This window comes from Galeopterus variegatus, unplaced genomic scaffold (assembly GCF_000696425.1).
Source record: "Galeopterus variegatus unplaced genomic scaffold, G_variegatus-3.0.2 Scaffold1445, whole genome shotgun sequence".
Taxonomy (NCBI): Eukaryota; Metazoa; Chordata; class Mammalia; order Dermoptera; family Cynocephalidae; genus Galeopterus; species Galeopterus variegatus.
This window is the reverse complement of record NW_007727556.1, coordinates 71,916-94,851: the sequence shown is the minus strand read 5'-3', so window position 1 is coordinate 94,851 and position 22,936 is coordinate 71,916. Positions and strand designations below refer to the sequence as shown.

The following is a 22,936-nucleotide window of genomic DNA, read 5'->3' as shown; positions in this document are numbered from 1 at the left end:
TACTAAAACAGCTACACAAATAACAGACCCTTAGGAAGAGGAAAATAATAAGATATAATAGTAGTAATAATAATTTGTTTTAAATCAAGGATTTTCTTCTGTACTGTATTGTTTTTGTCTTCTGCACTGCTTAGCATTTTTAAGATTTCTTGAGTCAAATTTCAGAAGAAAAACTATGGCCTTAATCAAAGGAAATATAAATCCACATTTTAAAAAAAATTAAGGTAAACAATCAAACAACCTCTTTTTTATGTATTATATTTTGATGTTACATTAAGAAAAAATAACAAAGACTTTAAACCCTTCCTTTGGGTTCAGACAGGCTTTATAAAACTAAGCATACTCTCTTCTCTAAATATCAATATATATAAACTTAGAATTTTATCGGACCAATAAGAAAGAAGCAGAGTTCTAATATTCCTGATGCTAGGCCAAAATAAGAGAAATACTCCAGAATCATTACAGACCAGAGGAAATCCAGTCTTACCCATCTGTAATCCATTCCCCAGGATGATCGGATCAGATCTCAGCCTCAACTCTTGGATGAGTGAACTGAACTGAAGACTAAAACTCATTCTTCCCCCAAGGGGCCACTAAGCCCACCTGATCTGGCCCCTGCCCACCTCACCAACCTCATCTTCTATAATTCCTCTCCTTCCTCCAGCCACACTGGCCTTTGTTCTAATACTTAAAAAACAAAACAAAAACTAGCTTATTCCTACTTCAAGGCCATTCCTTCAACTGGCTCTCTTCCTGGATTGCTCTTCCCTTAGATCTCCGCATGGCTGGCTCCTTCCCACCCCAGGGGTGGGGTTCAAAAGTCTTTTATCAGAAAGGCCTTCCCTGGCCCACTGGAGCCAAAGCAGCCCTCTCCCTCCCTAGTCACTCTCTGTCACATTTTATTGTCTTCAAAGCAGCTATCACTATCTGAAATAACTTTGTTTACTTATTTACTTGATTATCTGCCTCCTCCCCCATAAAATGGAAGTTCCATGAGCAGACCTTGTCTGTCCTTTTCACTACTATAAGAGATTACCTGATACACAGCAGACGCTCAAATATTTGTCAGACTAGTGAAAAGATGAATGAGCGGATAGCAGGCTTGACAGTTAACTTTCAGGAATTTAAAATAGTTCTTAATCATATTACAAACAAACTAGTGTTGAGATTTCCCAATTATCTGTGTGGAATAATAAGCAGAGAAGGTGATACAGAGCTCAGAGAACATCACCTGTAGTTTATTTACAAAAACCTACCCCACAGAACACTTAATCTAGAAGAATGTAGTTAGATAATCACTAGTAAGGAATCTGAAACGCCTTGAGCATCCTTGGGCAAATATCAAATCTCAGGATTGGAGGAAGTCTGCAAAGATCAGAAGTATGTCATTTTGGACAAAGACAGCTAAAAATAATAGTAGGGGGTATAGCTAGCTAACACTTTGAGTACTTATATTGAACTATATAACTGGTCACAGACCCTTACACACAATGGCTTGTTTAATCTTCACAACATCTGTATGGACTAGTTTTATTATTACCTCCATTTTTACAGATGAGAAAACTAAGACACAGAGAGATTAAGGAATTTTGCATGGTTACACATCTAGAAGCCAAAATTTGCTCAGAAGACAGTTTGCTCCAGTGTTCCCACCCCTGACCACAACACCATAACACCTCCCCAAAAATAACAGCTATCAGGCTGGCTAGTTAGCACACTTGGTTAGAGTGCAGCTTTATAATACCAAGGTCATGGGTTCGGATTCTTATACCAGTCAGCCACCCCCCCCCAAAAAAAAGGGGGGGGGCTTTAGAAATACAGTGATTACAGGAAAAAAAATAACAGCTATCATTTATTACCACTTATTAGGTGCTAGAACTCTATCTGTATTCACTCATGCAATCATCAATACAAGCCTATGGGGTGGATACTGTAATCACCTGTAGCTTACAGTGAGGGAACTGAGGCACAGAGTTGGACTTGCCTAAGATCAGACAGCTAGCAGAGTCACACCGACTTGCCTTGTGTCACACAGCAGGTCAGGATCTACTGCAGGGAGTCCAGCTTCACAGTTCACTCTCCCAACCACTATTCTACCTTGCTGCACAATGTTCCTGCAAATTCACTATCAGAGATAAACATATTTTAACTTGAAGCCTCATGAAGGAACTACAGTGTCCTACCTAACACCTGCCTGGAGACCTACTCCTTCAGAACCTCATTCCTTGATGGTCTAATACCAATTCCCTAGCTGGAATTTCGTCTCCACCAGGATTCTTCCTCACTGATTCAACCAAATGTATCTCTCACTTTCATAAATTTGAGAAACAGAAGGCATTCTTGAATCCAATCTTGAATCCAATTTCAAACTCCAGTATAATGAAGTTGTACAGTAATAACCTGCTAGCATGTTACTACAATCCAACAGAAAATGGAAAACAAGGTTTTAGATGTCTTAAATGAGAAAATACTCACAAGAAAAAAATACTTCCTACAGGGACTGGAAGAACATGAGTATATACACAATTAAAGCCAGTGCAATTGACTAATAATGTCAGGAAAACTGCAGCAAAGGAAAATTAAATAGCTACATGTTAACTAAACTTCCAGAAGTTTACTGCTACATTAAGAAAACTCAGCACACTGCAGAGCTGGCCACTATCTTAAATGTTTGCTCATCGAGAGCTTTCAACTCCATGGAGATAAGTCTTTTCATGGACTGTCCCCCATCTATGACATTTTTAATGGAAGTAAGTGAATAAAGAGAATTGATCTTACAGCAATTTTAGCAAACTTATCCATTCCAAAAGCAACAACCATCTATCTTTATAGGCTTGAGATTCCACCGTAGGACATTTCCATGCATGACGTGCAGATCTGTCTTCCTAGAGAACGTGATTCATGGAAATGAGGCAGACAGTCAGGACCCTGCTTCTCAAAGAAATGCAGCAACACTCAACACGTCCTAATACTGACATCCCTGAATGTACGCCGTAACCTCACCGCCAACCCTAACACACGACTCTCTTTTCATCTCACGGCTAACGCTTCCAAATAAAAATATGGCAGAAGAAAAAAACCTGTTCTGTTTAATTTATATTCTGAATAAAATTTAGGGAAAAGAAAAGCTAATCCAAGGCTTCATTTACATTGAAGACTAAGAATGTGTTTTCAGTTAACACAGAACCACCACACTGAGTTTCTTACAGATGGATAAATCTGCCAGTAAGACAGTTCCTAATGCATCTGTAACTCAGTAGGAGGTAAGCAGCTGCCACACACTTAACTCATCAGTATCTATAAAGATGCAGTATGTAATTACTTAACAGGATGTTCATGCTTTAGTTCCCTGACACACAAAGCAGTGGCAACCATACATTTGCAACACAGAACCGTGAGTGTGCAGATGAACCATTTCAAATATAACCCTTTCAAGGTCTGCAAAGCCCTTATTGTCAGTCATGACTAAAGACAGCACTTAAAAAAAAGCATGCGGAGTAACTAACAGTAGACTAATTCTAATACTGTTACCTTTAAAGTTTTGTAGTAAATGGCTCTGTTGATTTCCAGTGGAAATAAATTCTGCTCTTCTCCTGAGCAAGCCCAATTCACATATCGCAGCCAGTTCCCCTTCTCTGGATCCGTGGCATCAATGCACATCCACCCCAAATTTGGGTAATAAACCTTGGGAATGGGGGGAAAAAAAAAACCAACTTTGTTAGAGGAGTATCTTTAAAAAGTTTCCATTTTCAACTTTTAAGACAATTTTTTTTCATTATATGCAAGTACACTATAAAGCATTTCATAAAAAAATAAATAAGCGACAGAGAAAAGAAAAATACAAGGTGAAAACTGAAATCCAAAACTGTGTAATTCTCATTATTTTTTTATTTGGGCTGATTTATTTTTTTTTCCTCCTAAACTTGAAAAGCTATAGTTCCGTACTGGTCAGCCGCCAAAAAAAATGCTTTGCAAATATGTACACAAAGACAAGTTAGAACTATATTCTCCGGAGTGTAACTTCAAGAGGAAAACTGAGCTTGCAGCAATGTGTGGCAGCACCCAAATCTCATGATCATTCTGGGATATTCTGCCAGTTGAGAATGGGGGCCTCGTCCTACTGGGCTACACAGTCCACCTGCCTCAGGATAACAACCCAGGCTGTGCCAGAACCTCCTGGCTCTCAGGTCATTACAGACCTTTGCAAAAAGCAAAGTGTTCAGGTGAGTGAATTCTTGATTTATGCATGGCTCATTTTGTTTCAAAGGGGACTAGGGTATCTTTGAAGTCATACTGACTGATGTAGAAAAAGAAAATACTTAGTTTTAGAGAAAAAGATGAACTTTCCAATTTTTTTAAACAGGTAAACAAATAATTTACAGAGGAATACACACAGCCAAAATCTCATGAAAAAAGTATTAAACTTAACAATCAAAAATAATTTCAAATTAAAACAATTTTTACCAATTAAACTGGCAAAAACTGCTTTTAAAGAGAAAAAAAAAAAAAAAAAAAGATTGGAAAGGGTGCGGAAAAACAGATATTCCCCAAACACTGCCGATCAGAGAACAAATTGGTATAATATTTTTGGATGAAATTTAGCAGTATCTAATCAAAAAACAACAAAACTTTAAAATATACATAAGGGTACTTCAAAACGTTGTTTTAAAAAAAAAAAAAAAAAAAAAAAAAGATTGGAAAGGGTGCGGAAAAACAGATATTCCCCAAACACTGCCGATCAGAGAACAAATTGGTATAATATTTTTGGATGAAATTTAGCAGTATCTAATCAAAAAACAACAAAACTTTAAAATATACATAAGGGTACTTCAAAACGTTGTGAAAAACAGAAATAAAAGACGATACTAATCTTTCCATGAACTTTTTGAAGTAACCTCATACACTTTAACCAGCATACACACTTGTAGGAATTTATTCTATTGAGGTAATTGTGCAATTGCACTCAGATGTACGTACAAAGATGTTCATATCAGTGTGGTTTATTATAAACTGTTTCTAATTCATGGCTAAATGGAAAACAATATATAATTAGCTCATCCATATAGAAGAATATTAAGATGACACTAAAAAGTACTATTATGTAAATGATTAATTGAATTTTGTGGAAACTTTTATTTTCTGTTAAGACATTTCTATATTCCTTAAGAATTTTTCCTCTAAACATGCATGATTTCTGTAGTTAGAAGAGAACAAAGATAACCAGATGTTGTAGAAATATACTTATGAGCATAAAATATATTCACAGTACATTGATGATTGAATAAAGAAAAGAAAGTATGCATTACACAGAAAGTATGGATTATATATCATTTTTGTTTTAAACATATGAATATAGGAAGATAAAAATAACCTGAAACTAAATATGTGAAAATGTGAATAATAGTATTCTCTAAGAAGTGGGATAGTCCATAATTTTTATTTTCTTTATTGTGTTTATTTGAATGTTCTACCTTTCCTCCATTAATTTAGTATAACCTATATAGCAAAAAAGGGAAGTGGGAGGGAAGAGCATGTTAGTCTTTAGAACGAACACCTGCCTTTGAATAAAGGCAGAAAAGATCTGCTGAATGTTTAGCTAAAATCTTCCTCCTCATCATCATTATACGAGGATGCTTCAAAAATTTTGTGAAAAAAGGAATTAAAAGATAATACGAATCCTACCATGAACTTTTTGAAGACCCCCTCATATATATACATTTTTAAAAAGCATGTAGCTTTCTCATTTTTTATTGAGAGTTGAATCTTATGTTTAGGAACTGGGATGAGAATGTATTTCATACAATTACCATTTTAGTTGTTCTAACCTTGGTTTCCTATCAACTTAATTTCAGAGATTGACACACACAACCTATCTCCAAAATGCTATAGGATTCTGCCTAATGTACAGGGTACTACAAAAAGTTTGTGAAAAGATTTGCATTATCTTTTAACTCTATTTTTCCACGAACTTTTTCAAGTACTGTTGTTAAGTACAAATTACTAGGCTACAAAGTGCCGCACACCGTGAGGCTCAGGTAGCGGAAAGACAGTGGAGAACCAACTACAGTCTCTTCTTTCAGACAAGACAATGCAAAGGCAGCTAAACCTCCCACCCTAGCACAAACCCAACAAACGACATGTGATAAATCTATTTCCAGATCTTTATGATGACCAAGAAATACTTGGCTAACTTGATCCCACATAATCAATATTTTCTTCCTGATCCAATCTATAAAACAGTCCATGTTAACAAGTCCAGGATTCCTGATTATGAACTATTACAAAAGAATTTCGACAAGTTAACTAACTTTCAGATTGAAAGTTCCCATTTGGAGAGAGAGAACTAAAGAAAGAGAAGCACGGTTGTACCAAGCACTGGGCTGAATGCTTTATGTGCTCTGAGGCTTAACCTTCATGTGAACCTATAACATAACCTGTGCAATATTATTAAGTCCCTTTTATTAATGCGAGGAACTTACAGAAGTTTGGTAACTTTAGTAGAATAATCGAGTCACTAAAAATCAGAGCCAGGACTCAAACCTGGTCCATCATTTACTCCATCAAAATAGAACAGATATACAGAGAGGAAATGGGGGAGGGGGGCTCGTACTTTTGTCCTACTGTGGGGAGTTCTCAATTTACCACTCCTCTTTCCAAACCCCTCTTCCCATCCCTCACCTCCCCTAAGTTATTTAGGGCCTAACTCCTTTTTGCCTCCACCCCCAAACAGAGACTGGGTACTAACTACATCAAGCAGAATGTGGTTTTCATACCACCCGATTTCCATTCAATTTAATCCAGTCATTTTGAAATAGTTATAAAATAATCTAAATTCAAAATTTAGTACACATGCCAATTTAAATACACATGAAAAATTCCATCTTCATGCCATGTAGAGAAAGATTTACAAAGAACAAGCCAAGTTGTTACTTACCTCAGGGGATGGGAGTGTGAGTTTTAATTTACAGACTTCCTTATCATTCACTTGTTAACACTATACATGTACTAATTCAAATTTGTAAATTAATAAAAAATTCTCATTCAATTAATGCAAAGAAACCATCACTCGAATCTTCAGCTGTTCTGATACCAGATGCTTACCTAATCTCAACATGCAGTAACCAGCTCACTTTGACAGAAATCACTCCCAGGAATTAAGACAAAGCAATGAAGAAATCTTGTCACGCCATACGGACCCCCACGTTGAGGTAAGTCTTACATTCACCCTTAAGATAAAGCCATTTCCATTGGCTGTTCTCTGGAACCCCCACCCCCACTGCATGTAACCGGGGGCTCTAACACATTAACAACAGAGATCTCTTAGAGGCCCAAGTTCCCATTTCAAGGACCCTAGTTTGTCCATATCGCCAGAGGCTCCTTTCCATATCTTCATTTCTATGGCAATTTAGCTTGTTGAACTTCCAACATTACAACCTACACCCTGTTTCCCACTTTCTCTGTCTGTTCCTGAGAGACAGACAGGAGGTTCATACTTACCATCAATGAGTCTCCCATCAGTAAATCTTACAGAGCTTTCAGAAGTCAATTCTGGAAAACATGCCCTCCCACTTAGTATTCTAATTTTTTTTATTCAAAAGGCAGCCTGTATTCTCTAACATTAGGGGAGAAAAAAATTCTAAGCAAAAATGAAGATATTACTTAGCTGATAATCTTTTAAAAAGTATTCAAGAACAACAACAAAAAAATGTTTTTATCCTCTACATGATCATTCAAGTGTTTTCCTTTGATGTTCAGGTTCAACCATATTTACTGAGCCAGAGTCGTCTTTATTAACTAATTTCATGTATGTTATCTAATCTGTAGTCAAATCGATGAGGAGCTTGCTATCCTCATTTAAAGATATGAGGATAAAGGCAAAAAAAAGATAACCTCACTTTGGTATGAAAGCATTTCAATGAAAATATTTAATAACAGTTATATCTTTATAAGTTCCAAAGAATTTTATTAACACTGCTACTTGGAAAATACCATACCATTTTGACATGTTCAAATTCCAACTATTTTTTAGTTACAGAACTAGATACCTAGAGAGCTCATTAAGGATTATAAAACCACCGGCCTACAGAATTAAATTTTTTGGTGCGTACCAACAAAAATGGATCTTCAATATCGACTACTTCACTCAGACTACTTTAGGAGATCAGGGACTTCATTTAAGAGCTATTCAAATGCATCACTGCATTCTAAAATGTTCTCAAGGTTCTAGAATAAGGGAAACAAAAGAGAGTCTGATAGGCAGTGGCACATTTTACTACAATAAACCCACTTGTAAGAGGATACTTCCCAATATATAGGTTACCTAATAGGCAATTCTAAAATACAAATTTTTAAAAAATAAATAGCTTGGCATCTCAAGCCCTCCAAGCCAGTCCAGTATCCATCTCTACTGAGCAAGCCACACTGACTGACCTCTCTTTTGAAATGACTCTCACTAGGTTTCATATCTACAACTACACAGCTGTTTCTGGAACCTCTCCCAACAACAGCTGCTCACTAAATGTTGACTGGTTCACAGTAGGCCCTCAATCAACATCCATTAGGTGAACAAAATAATTTATCATTAAATCAGAAATTCTACCTATGGACCACAGATATTTAATAATTCCATATAACCCTAAAAATGATATGCAAAAATTTTGTGGATATCCACATAGGTGTATATTTTCTGGGGAGATTTTCAAGAGTCCATAACATAAAAAAGTCTAAGAGTCTCTGGGCTTTGCAAATGGGAAGAGCACTGAAAATGCAACCAAAAAAATGTGGGCTGTAGACACGACTCTAGGACTAACAGTTTTAAGGCATAAAGCAAGCCACTTGGTACTCAGACTTCTCATTTGCGGAAAGATTTAGGTCATTCCCAGTATTCCTTTATTCCACAAACAAAACTCTCCATGAGGAGAGGAGTTTACAACACCATAAATGTTATATGCCAAGCTTGGTGTTCCTTAGGACAGTGCCTGGCATGTGGTAAAAGCTTAACAAACAGGGGTTACATGAATGAATAAATAAACTCCCAAAGAGATTTTTATTTATTTATTTATTTTTTGCACCAGACAAAGCTGCCAATCTGAGTACGAGTTAACCTGTTCAGAAAGATCCCTTAATTCTCTGTACTTCAATGTCCTCGTCTGTCCTGTGGTTCCTGAGAGAAGAATGCAATTGGCTTCAATCTGAGTACGAGTTAACCTGTTCAGAAAGATCCCTTAATTCTCTGTACTTCAATGTCCTCATCTGTCCTGTGGTTCCTGAGAGAAGAATGCAATTGGCTTCACTGTTTCTATGACAACCAATTCTACAGCCATCCCACTTTCAAGTACCAAGTTCAAAATCTGTGTACTGCTATTAACCAGTCACTTGGCTTCTCAGAAAACCAGAATCACCAGACATCACCACATTCACTCCTACTGCTTCTCTCTCCACACATCGAGACCAGGTCTCAGCAAACTTTTTCTGTAAAGAGCCACACAAAAAGTTTCAGTTTTGCAGGCCATGCAGCCTCTGTCACCACCACTCAACTCTGCTCTTACAGGGCAAAAGTAGTCATAGATAATCTGTAAACATGACTGTAGCAGTGTTCCCATAAAACTTTGTTCATGAACTAAAATTTAAATTTCATATAATTTTCACAAGTTGCAAAGCATTTGATTTTTTTCAACAGTTCAAAAACATAAAACCCATTCTTAGCTCCAAGGCTGTAAAAAACAGTTGGCAAGTTGGACTTCCCTGGCAATCTAGACTTTTCCCTATGGTGCTCCTTTGATGCATGGCTTAGAAATTAAAAGCAGCAGCAAGAGCTGAGTAGTACTTTCTGAAAAAAGGTTCTGCAGAATCAGCTGGCTGACTTCTCTACTCTTTTTTCTTCTTGCCTGCAATTGTAACTTACAAATAGTTTGAAATTAGAAGAATTGAGACAGCAGGGACTATGAAACTTGTTTATATTTAATCATAACAATGGTGACTGATAAAAAATGTTTTCACTTCTTTAAAAAGTTATATTAAAGTCTTCTCATTATAGAGATAATTTATCCATTTTAACTGATAAGAAATTCTACTTCTTCCCTCTATCCTCCTGACTCAAAGTTTGTTGCCGGAATGAATAAAACATACATAGAAGCAGTGAGCTATCAGTTTTCATCTATAAGAATGGATTAAAAAAAAACAATTAAAAAGATTAACAATACTGGATTTTATAATGCTGGGAATAAATATGTACTCTCAAATATGTACTCTCAGTGGTTATGTAAACTGGTACAATCCTTCTGGAGGGCTGTTTGGCAAAATTTAACAAAGGTTAAAAGGTACATAACTTTTAGGACTGGCGGGTTAGCTCAGTTGGTTAGAGCACAGTGTGATCACACCAAAGTCAAGGGTTGGGATCCCTGTACCGGCTGGCAAAAAAAAAAAAAAAAAAAAAAAACGTAAACTTCTTGACTTAACATTTAAACTTCTAGAAGTTTATCTGAAGATAATCAGACAAGTCAGCACATATGTATATACAGTGAGTTTTATACTTTGAAGAATTCTTTATAATCATGAAAAGATTAAAACTATTTAAATGTCCAACAGAGGACCTGGTTAAATAAACCGCGGGTGGTATACAATGGAATTCTAGGTAGCCATAAAAATAATGATGTAGATAAGTAGTTGGCACAGATGTGTCCACAAAATATTGAAAGAAAAAAGCACATTATAACACTGCATGTACTATTTCATCTCAATTGCATAAATTTCTATATATGGTGTTTGTATATGTACCAGTGTGTGTAAGAAACAAGAAAAACAGAGAAGCAGAGAAGCAGAGAGTTAAAAGAATGTTCACAAAGATGTTCACAGTGGTTACAACTGAATGGCAGGAGTTTAAATGATTTTTACTTTCTTGTTTATATTTTTCTGTATTATTTCTATTATTTTGCAATGAGCATGTTTCACATGTACCACTCTGGTGCAGGAGTTGATAGTGGGGAAGGCTGTGCCTGTGTGAGGACAGGGGGTCTATGGCAACTATCTGTACTTACCACTTAATTTTGCTGTGAACCTAAAACTGCTCTAAAAAATAAAGTCTATTAAAAAAAAACAGGCTTGTTAAAATAATTCTTATTCAAACAATTCAAAAGTTCTGCTCATTAGAAATAATTTGAAGCCCACAGAAGTGATTTTGAAAGGATTTTTATCAGAGGCCGTTTTATAATACTGCAAATTGCTCAGTGTGTACAGGGATAGCCAAGAGAAGTATTTATTACATGAAGTCCTGAGTTTCAGTTAGCTAGCGGTTCCCCACCAGAAACTGATAAAAGAGTGCTCTCCTCTTTTGAGAACCCGGCTATTTTATGCATTCACTCTGAAGATACTTCACTGTTTCTCTCCTGTTATTTCTGATTTAATAGAATGTCTTCAGCGAAAGCTTAGAGGACTTCAGACAGAGTTAGATAATCAAGGGCTCAAGAAAAGCAATTTAACACTTTGTCTTAGATTAGCTTTAACATGGAGTTCTAGCTGGGGTATGAGACCCTGCTGCTAAGAAATAAGCTGGTCTTAAGGGGGTTTAATGGAAGAACAAATGCCAAGATGAGATTCTGCTGATAAGCCGTTTTCGTTACATTAATAAGGGGCATTCTGATGCTACTCTGAGGGTAAGATCAGCATTGGAATAAATTAATGGGCAAACACTAAATTTTACCTCAATTTTCATTTTATTCTTTATAAGAAATGTGTATGTATATTATAATTTATACTTCTTCTACTTTGCCATATGCATATTTGTACATACACATCATCTATATCTACTTTTAATAGAGCAAAAGGTTTAACAGTCTCCACATCAAATACATATCTTGCAGTCAAAACTATCTGAATGAGATCCAGATTTATTTTTAACTGTTGAAAAAACTGCAGAAAAAGTCTGCCTTGCCAAAAACTAAATCTTTAAACCTGCTTAAAAAGAACTGGCACTATCATAAGGATTTGCAAACTGTAGTAGTATATGAGTATCTTAAATTAACAATGGCTATTAACAAGTTTACAGTGGAAATCAAGTCCCTAATGTGTCAAGGTTCCAAATCACAATTTTTCAACAACCCTACTACCAAGTCATACTATGTTTGAATTTCAATGCAAATGAAGCTTAATTTACAAAGGCTCTATTAATAATTTATGAAATATCCCCAACAACATCAAATTGTTACACTAGGTAAAATAAATTTAATATTAATGGTATTTGATCAAGTTTAGCGTTATACACACAAAAGGAGAATAAGCATTTTGGGTTCCTTTGTTATTCTCATCAAGATTAGTGCTAACTTGCTAGAGCATACTTGTTAGCTTCCCTTGGGAAACACCTAAAGTTAAAAATGCAGTTTATTTTGGAGCATAATTCTGGTGTCAAGACATTCTTATCATGCAGGCATTCTCTTTAATGATACCATTTTTTGGCTGGGCAGTTTTTCTACAAATACAGAGCTCTTTCACCTCAAAAGTGGTGAAACAACATAGTGCAATGATTCTCATGGTAAATCCTTGTTTCCTATAGCTCTCTGGGTTAATAGTCAGAAAACACATTATTACGGATCCACAAGAAACAAAGAAACTCAAAATTACTGAGAGAAACTGTCAAATTTTTCAAGTTAAGAAACACTGCTAGTAGCATTGAGAAAAATAGCAGCATACCTCAAACATACAAATGCCACAGAACTTCTTCACAGAAAGTATCCACACATTTCTTAGCCATATTTTATTTTTAGGCTTTTATATATTAATGTGTGAAAAACGGATTCAGTTTAAGACAATCTGATTTCCCTCATCCTCCAAAAACTTAACTTGCTTTAAAAAGGAGTCACATCATGGAGATCCCCTAACAATGCGAGGAGCTTCCCCAGGGCACAGACCTGAACTCAATCCAACATAGATGCTGAATTCCCATGCAATACCCCAGTATACAACAACAACAAAAAACTTTATCCTCACAACTATCCTAAGATATTTATTATCCCCATTTTTTAAATTGAGTATTTTATAGCCCAGAGGTTAACTACCCTGCTCAAAGTCACAAAGCTAGAGGCAGGGTTTAAACACGGGCAATGCAATGAAAACATTTTTAACTGCCTCCCTCTTAGGCAAGAGACATGAATTCTAGTTCTGCACCTACACCAAACATGGGCCCCAACAGGGAAGGACATCTCATCTCCGTCTCCTGACTGCTTCTCCTCTAACAAGAATGTGCTAATGATCTGTTCTGTCTTCCAGGATTGTTGTGAGAACATAGAATTAAAAGAAAAAGAAACTTTTGAAAAATTAAAAGCTCTAGATAATTGTGCTGTGTGCTAAATATATCCAACTCTGCATATTCCAGAGACACAGAAATTACCCTGTAAAATACAGAGAAGAACCTAACAGTGTTTCCTTTGCAGCCATCTTGGAGTATCTTTTCTGGTGTACATCTGCAAGCCTGTAAAGTGACAGACCATTGCACAGGAAGTCGAGGTATTAGTTACAAAGCAAAACACCATGGACAAGGCAATACAAAAAATGGATTTGACATTTACTGTTGAGGACAGCCAAGCAGTTTCAAAATACAACAGCGTATATAGTCTGTATCCAGAGAAACATGTTTTCTCTTTTAATAAAAATAAATCTTGATTTTAAAAAACATACTAAAATGCTTTAATTTCAAAATGTCAAATGCTGAGAGAACAGGATAATGATTTCTTAAAAATGTATAGAATTCTGATAAACAAAGAGCAAGAATTCTTTCTTACCTCCCACATGTATACATTATTCTTAACCTGAGATCTTTTTTTCTTGTCACCAACAAATGGCCCGAACTTTTTGCCTTTTAAAATTGGTTTAGTGGCCCAGACACCTAGAAAACAAAACCAATATTTTTATAATTTATTGTGGTTATTTTAAAGATTGAAAGCATTAAAGTCAATTCAGGTTCACAAAATAGTTAAAAGGTGAGACTGCCTAAAAGCAAGATAATGTTAAATCAACTGAGATTAAGTTAAATCAAATTAAATCAAGTCCTCAATGGGGACTTTTATTTTTCTTCTTTATATTCTGCTGTATTTTCCAAATAGTCTGTAAAGAACGTATACTGTTTTATAACTGGAAAAGAATATTTTATATTTGTCTTTTAATTTTTACATGTAAAATTACCCACACAGTACAATCACAAATACTTGAAGAATAACATAATCACAACTAAAGAGAAAAAAATATCAGAATGGAATGAAATTAGAAATAATTTTTAAACTCCTCTTTCTGCTTTTCTACAGATTTTTAATTGTCTTTAATAAACATGAGTTGTTTTTATAAAGGGTTAGAAATATAGTTTTATGCATAATATTTCTGAAGTTCATTTGCTTAAAATGGAAAACTCTCCTCCCTAGCTGAGCTTCCTGAAGACAGCTACTGGAACAATATGCTTTTCGGAGTTTCGAATGGCCAAACCATACACTCATCCACAGTACTCTTAGGGTTATTTCTATTTTCTACGCACTGACCATAAAGCAAATAGATACGCTGAAGAAGCAGTCAGTAAAATGGCAGGAGCCCAGCTGAGGAATCAGGGGCACTGGCACACAGCATCGTTTTGGACAAGTTCCCTCACCTTTTGGCCTCAGTTTCTTCACATACAGAATGTGGGCTGGAGGCTGGGCTAGTCCTGTCCAGTTAGGATGTACAAATTCCACCTTTCTGTAAGTCTGCTATGAACTGCATTGGATAACACTACTAAAAGTCAATTAGTTGAGCTATAATATCAACCACTTTTGATATAAATACTCAAATTGCTCATTGAATACGTTTTCAATGAGAATTAGGAAAAGCATTTATTAAAACTGTACCCCAATACATATATTTATAACCTGGAATATCAAAAGTACATCCAAAAAAAGAAAACAGGATATAAACATGACATATTCCAAGATAGTATTTTGACTAAGTTTTTATAGTTTACTTCCTTAGCCTTCTGTCTAAAGATAAGGCCACAAAAACAACACCGAACACACACAAGCTTCACTTGTGTTCAACGAGAAATCCCAGCCAGAAGCATTTAGATACACTCAGGTCGTGTCATTCATTCAAATATCTACTGAGGGTCTATAAAGTGGCTGGTACTGGAGACATAAAGATAAATAAGAAACGAAGGCACTCACAATCGATGACAGTGACAGATGTAAAAACAATTACAAAATAATGAAATAAATGTAATAACATAATCCTACTCTAGTCATGGTGAAATCAGAGAGGAAGGAACAACATTCTGTGGAAAGAGGCCCAGGGACATGCAGAGGAAGGGGACACTTAGTTGAGTCACCAAGGAGGGTATGTGTTGTGGCACGTGTGTATGTGGTGTGAATGTGCATTCTGGGTGGGTGTGTATGTACTCCTGGTTTTATTTTTATAATCTATGTCCACCCTGGATTCTTGACTGGAAAATGCACAAATACTACATCATTTTCCAAGTCAAGGGTAGATGCTCCCTACCCGACACGCCCCCACAGGAAGCCTCACTGCCCATCTGGCTCTGTGACCAGAGTACTCACCGATCCGGGTCTTGTCGACAGCAGATGGGAAAAGTCTCACTTCCTCTGGAAGTCCTCGCAACACATGTTCAGGTACCTCGGCCAGCGTTTCAGTGGCTGCCACAGGCTCAGTAGCACTCTGCAAGTCAAGAAACAGAAGGATCATAGCAAAAGGAAGAAAACCCAAGTAGCATTTTTTCCTTCTGGTCCAATAAGCAAATATGCAAAAAAAAAAAAAAAAGTAACTGAAACCTGAAGCTGGCAAGCCAGACCAAAATGATGATGTCAAGCACATTTTGGGAGTTACTCTGAAGCTTGCTTGTGAATGTCCAAAGGAAACCACTGCAACCTTCAAGCATGTCTGTGTTAATCTATTTGTTCCAGCCACCTGTAGCCATTTTCAAAACATGTAAATCTCTGGCACCATATTGCTTAAAAGTCAAATAGAATCTGGCAGCAAAATACAGCTTAAGCTTACTTTAAAATGAATGGCTACCAATAGCATGTTGCACTTTTAAAAAATAAAAATCAACACTCCCCACTTATATGAATACTTTTAGCACATACCAGAAAGGTCACACTGGCCAAACTTGACCTTGCCCCATCCTGGCTTCCTTCCAGCAACAACCCACAACACAACCAGGGCTTGAATATTACACCCAAGAACACTACAGCTTATTTTGGTCCCTCACTGGAAGTGCAACCTTTCCAGGAAACAGTAATTTACCACTGCATATCAAGTCACCACTATGTCACAAAGTTGTCAAGAAACAGAGAGTTTTATACCATTACTTATCAAAGTTTAGGCTGGAATTCATCATAATCTTAAGAAATAAGATTACTATTAGATATGTATGTAAGGAAGGGAGAGATCTTAGCCATCTGGTAGAACATGACTGTTATTTTAAAAATAACTTCCAAATCAAAGGAAAACCAAGTGCCTATTACCTGGTACACATACACCCTAAAGAACTGATGTCTATATCATGACACTCTTAAAGAATGATGGGTTTTGCAGCCTGAGTGTGCTTTACTTCAGTGCAAAGGGAAACATTTCTCAAAGATTTTCAAAGGAACCAAAGTGGGCAAAAAGCCATCTACAAGCTAAAAAAATTAATTACTCCCACAACGATGAAGCTTTTGTAGTTTTTAAGAATGTTGTGTACCAAGAAAAAAATATCATCCATATATGCATGCTCCCAGAATTTCAATTTTTGTTTATTGTCATGACAATAGGCTGCTTCCAGAGAAATAAATCCCAAGTCATTATGAAAGTCTACTCTCTGGCCTGCTTCGAGTTGGAAAGGCCAAGAGAAGTCATCTAGAGACAGGTTCATCTTCTGGGCAAACCAATGGTGCACGTGCTTCAGAGGCACAAACACCATGCTCCTGCTTGACTCTCACCTTCGTCCTGATGACATCCCCCAAATGCCTTCCAAAGCATAGGAGCATCAAATTCACCCCAGAAATCGGTTTTATGGTACTTTCAATCAGCTAAATTGTAAATAAATTAAAATTTTTTTAAATTTAAAAATGTTAATCTATAAGCTGAATTTTAAAATTTTAATCTATAAACTGGATTTTTAGAACTGTGAATAAATTTTTTCCAAGGGGAGAGCAGGTATTAAATTGATAATTGTCACCCTAGGCTACATAACAATTTACAGCACCGATAAATGAAGCAATATTAACAAATACTAGCCAGAGTTATGAGTCCTATCAGCACTGGCCACTTAGCACAGTAAGGGAGAGTTTTCTTTCCCTTTCTCTGACCCTAGGCAAAGATGACACCATTTAACCTCCCCAGGAGCCCCGCACTTTGAAAAGACTGTCTGCTAACCTAAACTGAAACTTTCAGGCCTTGTTACAGTAATACTAATAACAACTTAACATTTACTGAGAACTTCCCCCATGCAAGGCACTATGCTAACCACCTACGTGCTTGATAGACTATCAGTGTCTCCCCTCACACAGCACAGAGGAGGAAACTGGAAGTTTCCTTAGGGAAGTTGCCTAAAGATTGAACCCTTGTCTGTCCCACTCTAGAACCCAAGCTTGTAGCCACTCTGAAGTTTCCATTTAAGATTCTGGGGGATATAATATATAGAACTCTGCCCTCAAACCTCCAGACTTCCATGGAAATGTCAGCAGAAGATGGTGCCTAACATGGGAATGGTCACTCCCATAGGAAATTTTGTTACCTGAGTATAAGTTAGAGACCACATGTATTAAAATTTCAGAAACACCTGTGAATATAAAGGACCTCAGCAGAGCTGCCGTGGGAAAAAGAAATAAGAAAAATTCCAATGAATTCGTTTACCTGCTTTAGGTCAACTCATTACTTTCCATCTGGGCTCATTTACCTGGTAAAGGAAAGTTTTTTTACTGTTTATTACAGTATCTTTCACACTACAACAGGAATCAACTAACATAGGAGGATCTCAATTCACAGCAACACCGTGCAGACACCAGCCAGCCCCAGGATCTTCCCTACCCCATCTAGCTGCCAGAATCTCCACTGCGGTGGTTATGCTACAAATTACTTGGAACATTTTCAGAAAATCAATGACTCAAGAAGAGATGAGGTAGAATAGTGAGATGGCCACCTAAATAGTACCGCCCTCTCTTCTTCCTTGTTTCTCCTTCATACCTCTTAGCACAATTTTAAGTAATTATTTGTATTATTATGTGTTTAATGTGTGCCCCCCCCCCCGTGGGACTGCAGCAAAGACAGAAGGTATCTATCATATTCGATGCTGCCTTCCCAGTGCTCAGCAGTAGACTTGAAACGTTTGCTGTCACTTAAATACTTGAATGAGTTAATAATTCTTTGTAAAGCTAACTTGAACCTTTTCTTGGAAGAGGGACAGAAATAAGTAAAATAGCAGGGTCATCTATCAGGAAACATTTTTCCACGTGTGCCTCAATTTCTTGAATTTGAGGTAGGTTATCTTCTAGATCAATGTAAGAATACTTTTTTGAAAACGTGATATGTTATCAATTCTAAGTAATCGATTTACAAAAGAACATTTTTTTTAAAAATCTCTCCCTCACACACTCATAAACTTTTTTTATACATATTCTGATAGAATCAGATGTAATATCATACTCTAAGCAGGGTCTTAAGCTAAAGAATCACAATTTGATCCTTGATTATTTCCCAGATTGATCTTGTCTAAAATAAATTGCAATATCTACTCAATTTTAATATATTAAAATATTTCTGAGTCCCTCCTGAGGGCCAGGCAACAGTCTAGGTGTTACCTCTGCCTCAACTGTGCCTCCCTCTGGTGAGGAAGACAGACAAAATCAAACATATACAATGCCCGAGGCTCTGAAGAAAAACCAAGCACCCACAGGGCACACAGTGATGAGGCAGAGCAGGGGGGGCCATCTCAGATAAACTGCTTAGGGAAGACCTCCCCAGAAGTAAAAAAGGAATCATGTGACAGAACAGGTGGAAATGTGCCAGGAAAAGGACACAGCAAGGACCAAATCCTGGGTTAGGAAGAAACCTGGTGTGCTTAGAGAACAGACAGGCAGAAAGACCAAAGTGTCCACAGAAGAGGAAAAGGGAGCAGCAGCTTGAGCCGAGGCAGGAGGGGCAGGCATGGGCGATGCTATATGAAAAAGTGGCACCATGTGGTTATCAACAGGCATGAGAGGAGTAGTGGGCGACCAACCAGAGCACGTGCAGCAAGCTTGACAAGGACCCAGCTGCGGCTCCCTCCAGGGCGGCTCTGGGATCCCCTTTGCCCAGAGATGGCTCAGTCTCCCGGCATCCCTGTCCTCGCTGCCACTGAATAAAGAAACATTCCTGTTTCAGGGGGTTGTAACACTGATCACCACGATATATATGGAAGAAGCTGAAGGATTTCCCTGCTTTCCTATCATGTGGACCTCAATGAGGACTCTTATTTTACTTAATGAAGTACAGTCTCCAAATGTATCAGTGCACAAACGGGTCTAGAACAGTATGTACTAAATGTAATGTGTTAAATTTGTTAACTTAATTACTTAGTTATTAACCATCAATTGATCTTGTTAATCCAATGTTTCCAACTTGCTACCTCAAACTCAAAGGAAGTTAATTAATCCCAATTAAGGACTACAGGCTCTCTCCTTCATTCAGTCTATCATTCACCCATCAAGAACTACTTCCTGAGTGCCCACCCTGGGCTGGCAATGTGCCGGGTGGTGAGGGTACGGGGCTAATAAAGCCAGTCAAGGCCGCTCCTCATGAAGCTCACTGGCTAGAGGAACTTCTGCTTCTGCCACTTAGGACAAGAAACCTTAGAGAGATTTTGCTAGTTTTGACCTTGCTGGGGTGCCTCTGAAAGGTCCTTCTACCGCTTTCCCATGATTCCTTTCCTTTGACCCGGGATGACTTTCCCTTGCAGGGCGGGGTGGGGAGCTTGGGGAGTACAATGTCTACTCCTTCCTCTGAGCCAGGATCTGTGCTATGCACTTCACCTGCGTTACCTCATTTAATCCTCACGACAACAGTAACTACAGCTAACACTGACGGGTGTTCAGGGTATGTCTGACAGCATTCCAAGCACTCTATCACCTCATTCAATCTTTACACTACCCCATTTTACAGACAAAATTGAAATTTGCACATAGTCACAGCTGGTAAGTGGCAGAGCTAGGTAATTCTAATCCGGTCAGGCTTCAAGGTCTGAACTCTCAAATACTATACCGTAGAGCAGTCCTGTGGAGTAACTCTCCCAGGCTACACAGTTTTAAAGTAGTGGGGCCAAGATAAAATCCAGACAGAATCCAGAGTCCACATTTTAACACTAACCCAGTGGGACCTCGTACCACATAGTCCAGGGATTCCTTTCAGGGGTCTATAAGGACAGAGCTATTATCATAACAACACTCTCAAGTGTGTAGAGTGAAGTTTTCTGAAGGCTATCATGTGTAATGATATCACCTTTCTGGAGGGTAATGAAACGTGTGATTGCTTAATTTTGTGTTCTAAAATTGTCTGATTTGTGAATAAGGCCTGTAGTCTAACTAACATTATGTACCAAATCAATTTCCTGGTTTTCATATCGTACTAACTACAGCTATGAAAAATGTTACTGCTGGAGAAAGCGGAGTTAAGAAGGGGACACAGGACACTACTATTTTTGCAACTTCCAGTGAATCTATAATTATTTTTTTTAAAAAGTTAAAGTAACAACTGTAGAGCAGCTCCCCCAAGACAAACACAAGTGTCTTTTGCAATTTAGGGCTTCACTTCTATCTCTAAAGGAGAACAAGCAAAATAAACTGGGATAAGTTGCAATGGATTCAGGATATTAAAGGTAACAACTTGCCATCAATCCTCCTGTTTGAGCTCCTGCAAAGAGAAAGAAAAGCAGAAGAGAGTTCCTACCTTCTGGTTTTAAACCCCAGGGTGGTGAGGCTACGACCCGGCAAGGCAGGAAGATTACCTAAAAGGGCAATTTGCACTTGTGTTCTAGGCCTCCGCCCTGCCCAGAGGACACCTTAGCCTCCTAGAAGCCTCTCTCCACTACCCTACCCTCATAGGACTTCCCCTAAGGCTCAGTTATAACACCACAACTCCCAGAAGTTTGCATGTTGTAAGACCCTACGAGTTGGCTCATTTAATCGCCTCTCCAGGAGAGGCATGTTTAGGATCCAGACCCTGTGCCTGGCACAGAATGCTTAGCTCAGAGCAGTGGTCCATATGAACAAACAAACAAATGTCCATCAGTCAGCAGCTAAGAGAGACGGCTGTGAGGTGCTGCAGACCTGACTGGTAATGGAGTCTGTGGGAGCAGGTAAGAAGCTTCAATGGAAAGCAGAGAATGAGAAGACCCAAGAACAGAGTCCTCGGGATGCCATAATCAGAGTGAAGTGAAGAAGGGAGCAGCAAAGGCATCCTGGTCTAAGAAGAGGTCATCGCAGAGACAGGGGGCACCAAGAGCATGGCGTCAGCAAAGCTGGGGAGAGGACTCAAGGAAGGGATAGGGTCAACATTCAAACGCTGCTGTCGATCCTTCCAAATTTGTTGCATTTGATCTCTTTCTTCAGTTCCCACAGCCGCCATCATCCTTCAAACCGGAAATTATACAGCAACCTCCACACACTCTATATGTGGCCTGTGAGTGCCCCATGCGCCCAAGCCCAAGGAAAGCAGCCACGCAGAGGAGAGGCGGGTCCTGCCTGCCTGCGGGGTGTTCCCAGTGGTGTTGATGACATTTGAGAGTGATATAACAGAGATGAGGAGGGGACACTGCTTCAGTTAGGATGGCAGGAGGGAGGCATCTCCTGGATTGAGAGATGAGAACAAGGCCAGTGTTACAGACTGAGCAGTCCCAGCAGATGTGCTAAGGAGAGAAAGCGATTGGCATGGTCAGGAACAAAAAGAGGCCACTGTGGCTGGGTCAGAGTGAGCCAGGGAGAAGGCACCACCAGAACCTGCGGAACGCTGAAGCCAGGCAGAGCTGGACTGCATTCAGAGAGCGGGACACCACTTGAGGGGTTTGGGCAGGGCAGCGACAAGATGTGATGAGGTCTTCTGGCTTCCAGTCTACTCTATATTCAACTTCTCCAAGCCCTCTGCCTTCTTGTTTGCCTTCTTCTAGTTTCTCTACTGGTTTCAGAGATTTTCATAAATACCTTCTAGCAAGCAAAAGTAGCCACCTGATGTCCTACCTCCTCCCCTCGTCCATAAGATTCTAATACAGGGTGAGAATGTGGCAGAGGTGGGAATGGGTGGAAGAGGAAATGGGTGAGACTGAGATGCAACTTAAACTATCTCCATCCAAGGCAGCAAACTGTGGAGTCATGGCTTTCAAGCCAGATAGGCTCTGTGTGGTCAACCCATGGCTTTCTTAAAAAAAAAAAATTCTATTAGAAGAAATCACAGAAAAATCCCCAATTGACTGAAAGTTTCTCCCTGGCCACTGCACACCTCTGAGTTTCTGGCCCACACTCTGGCCCCTCCTGCCCTCCCCATATGAGGTCTTTTTCCTATTCTGGGTCTTCCACAATTCAGGCTTTCATCTGACAATGACCCCAGGCCACTGGTCCTCCTGGCCCTCAATTCTTCTGACCAGTCAATATCCTCTACATCCTTGCATGTCAAGTTCAAATCCCAGCTCATCCACGAAGACATTCTATACAACTCACCATAGCTCACTTTTCTTTTCTTTTCAGGCCACTGGTCCTCCTGGCCCTCAATTCTTCTGACCAGTCAATATCCTCTACATCCTTGCAGGTCAAGTTCAAATCCCAGCTCATCCACGAAGACATTCTATACAACTCACCATAGCTCACTTTTCTTTTCTTTTTCCTTTTTGTCTCTTTTCGTGACCGGCAACGGATCGCAACCCTCAGTGTCGCGCCCGTACCGGACCGGGACCGGCAACGGGATC

The 22,936-nt window shown here is 38.5% G+C and overlaps 1 protein-coding gene across 1 annotated transcript in view; it reads right to left on the bottom strand.

Annotated features, from left to right (window-relative positions):
- Positions 1-3,501: 3,501 nt before the first annotated feature.
- Positions 3,502-22,936, bottom strand: part of LOC103593940 (PR domain zinc finger protein 2-like) — a 28,072-nt gene continuing 8,637 nt past the window's right edge. Inside the window, exons 2-4 of the mRNA XM_008577067.1 lie at positions 15,564-15,681; positions 13,773-13,876; positions 3,502-3,684 (exon numbers count right to left, since the gene is read on the bottom strand). Coding sequence (XP_008575289.1) covers positions 3,502-3,684; positions 13,773-13,876; positions 15,564-15,681 — 405 coding nt within the window. The remainder of the gene's footprint in view (positions 3,685-13,772; positions 13,877-15,563; positions 15,682-22,936) is intronic.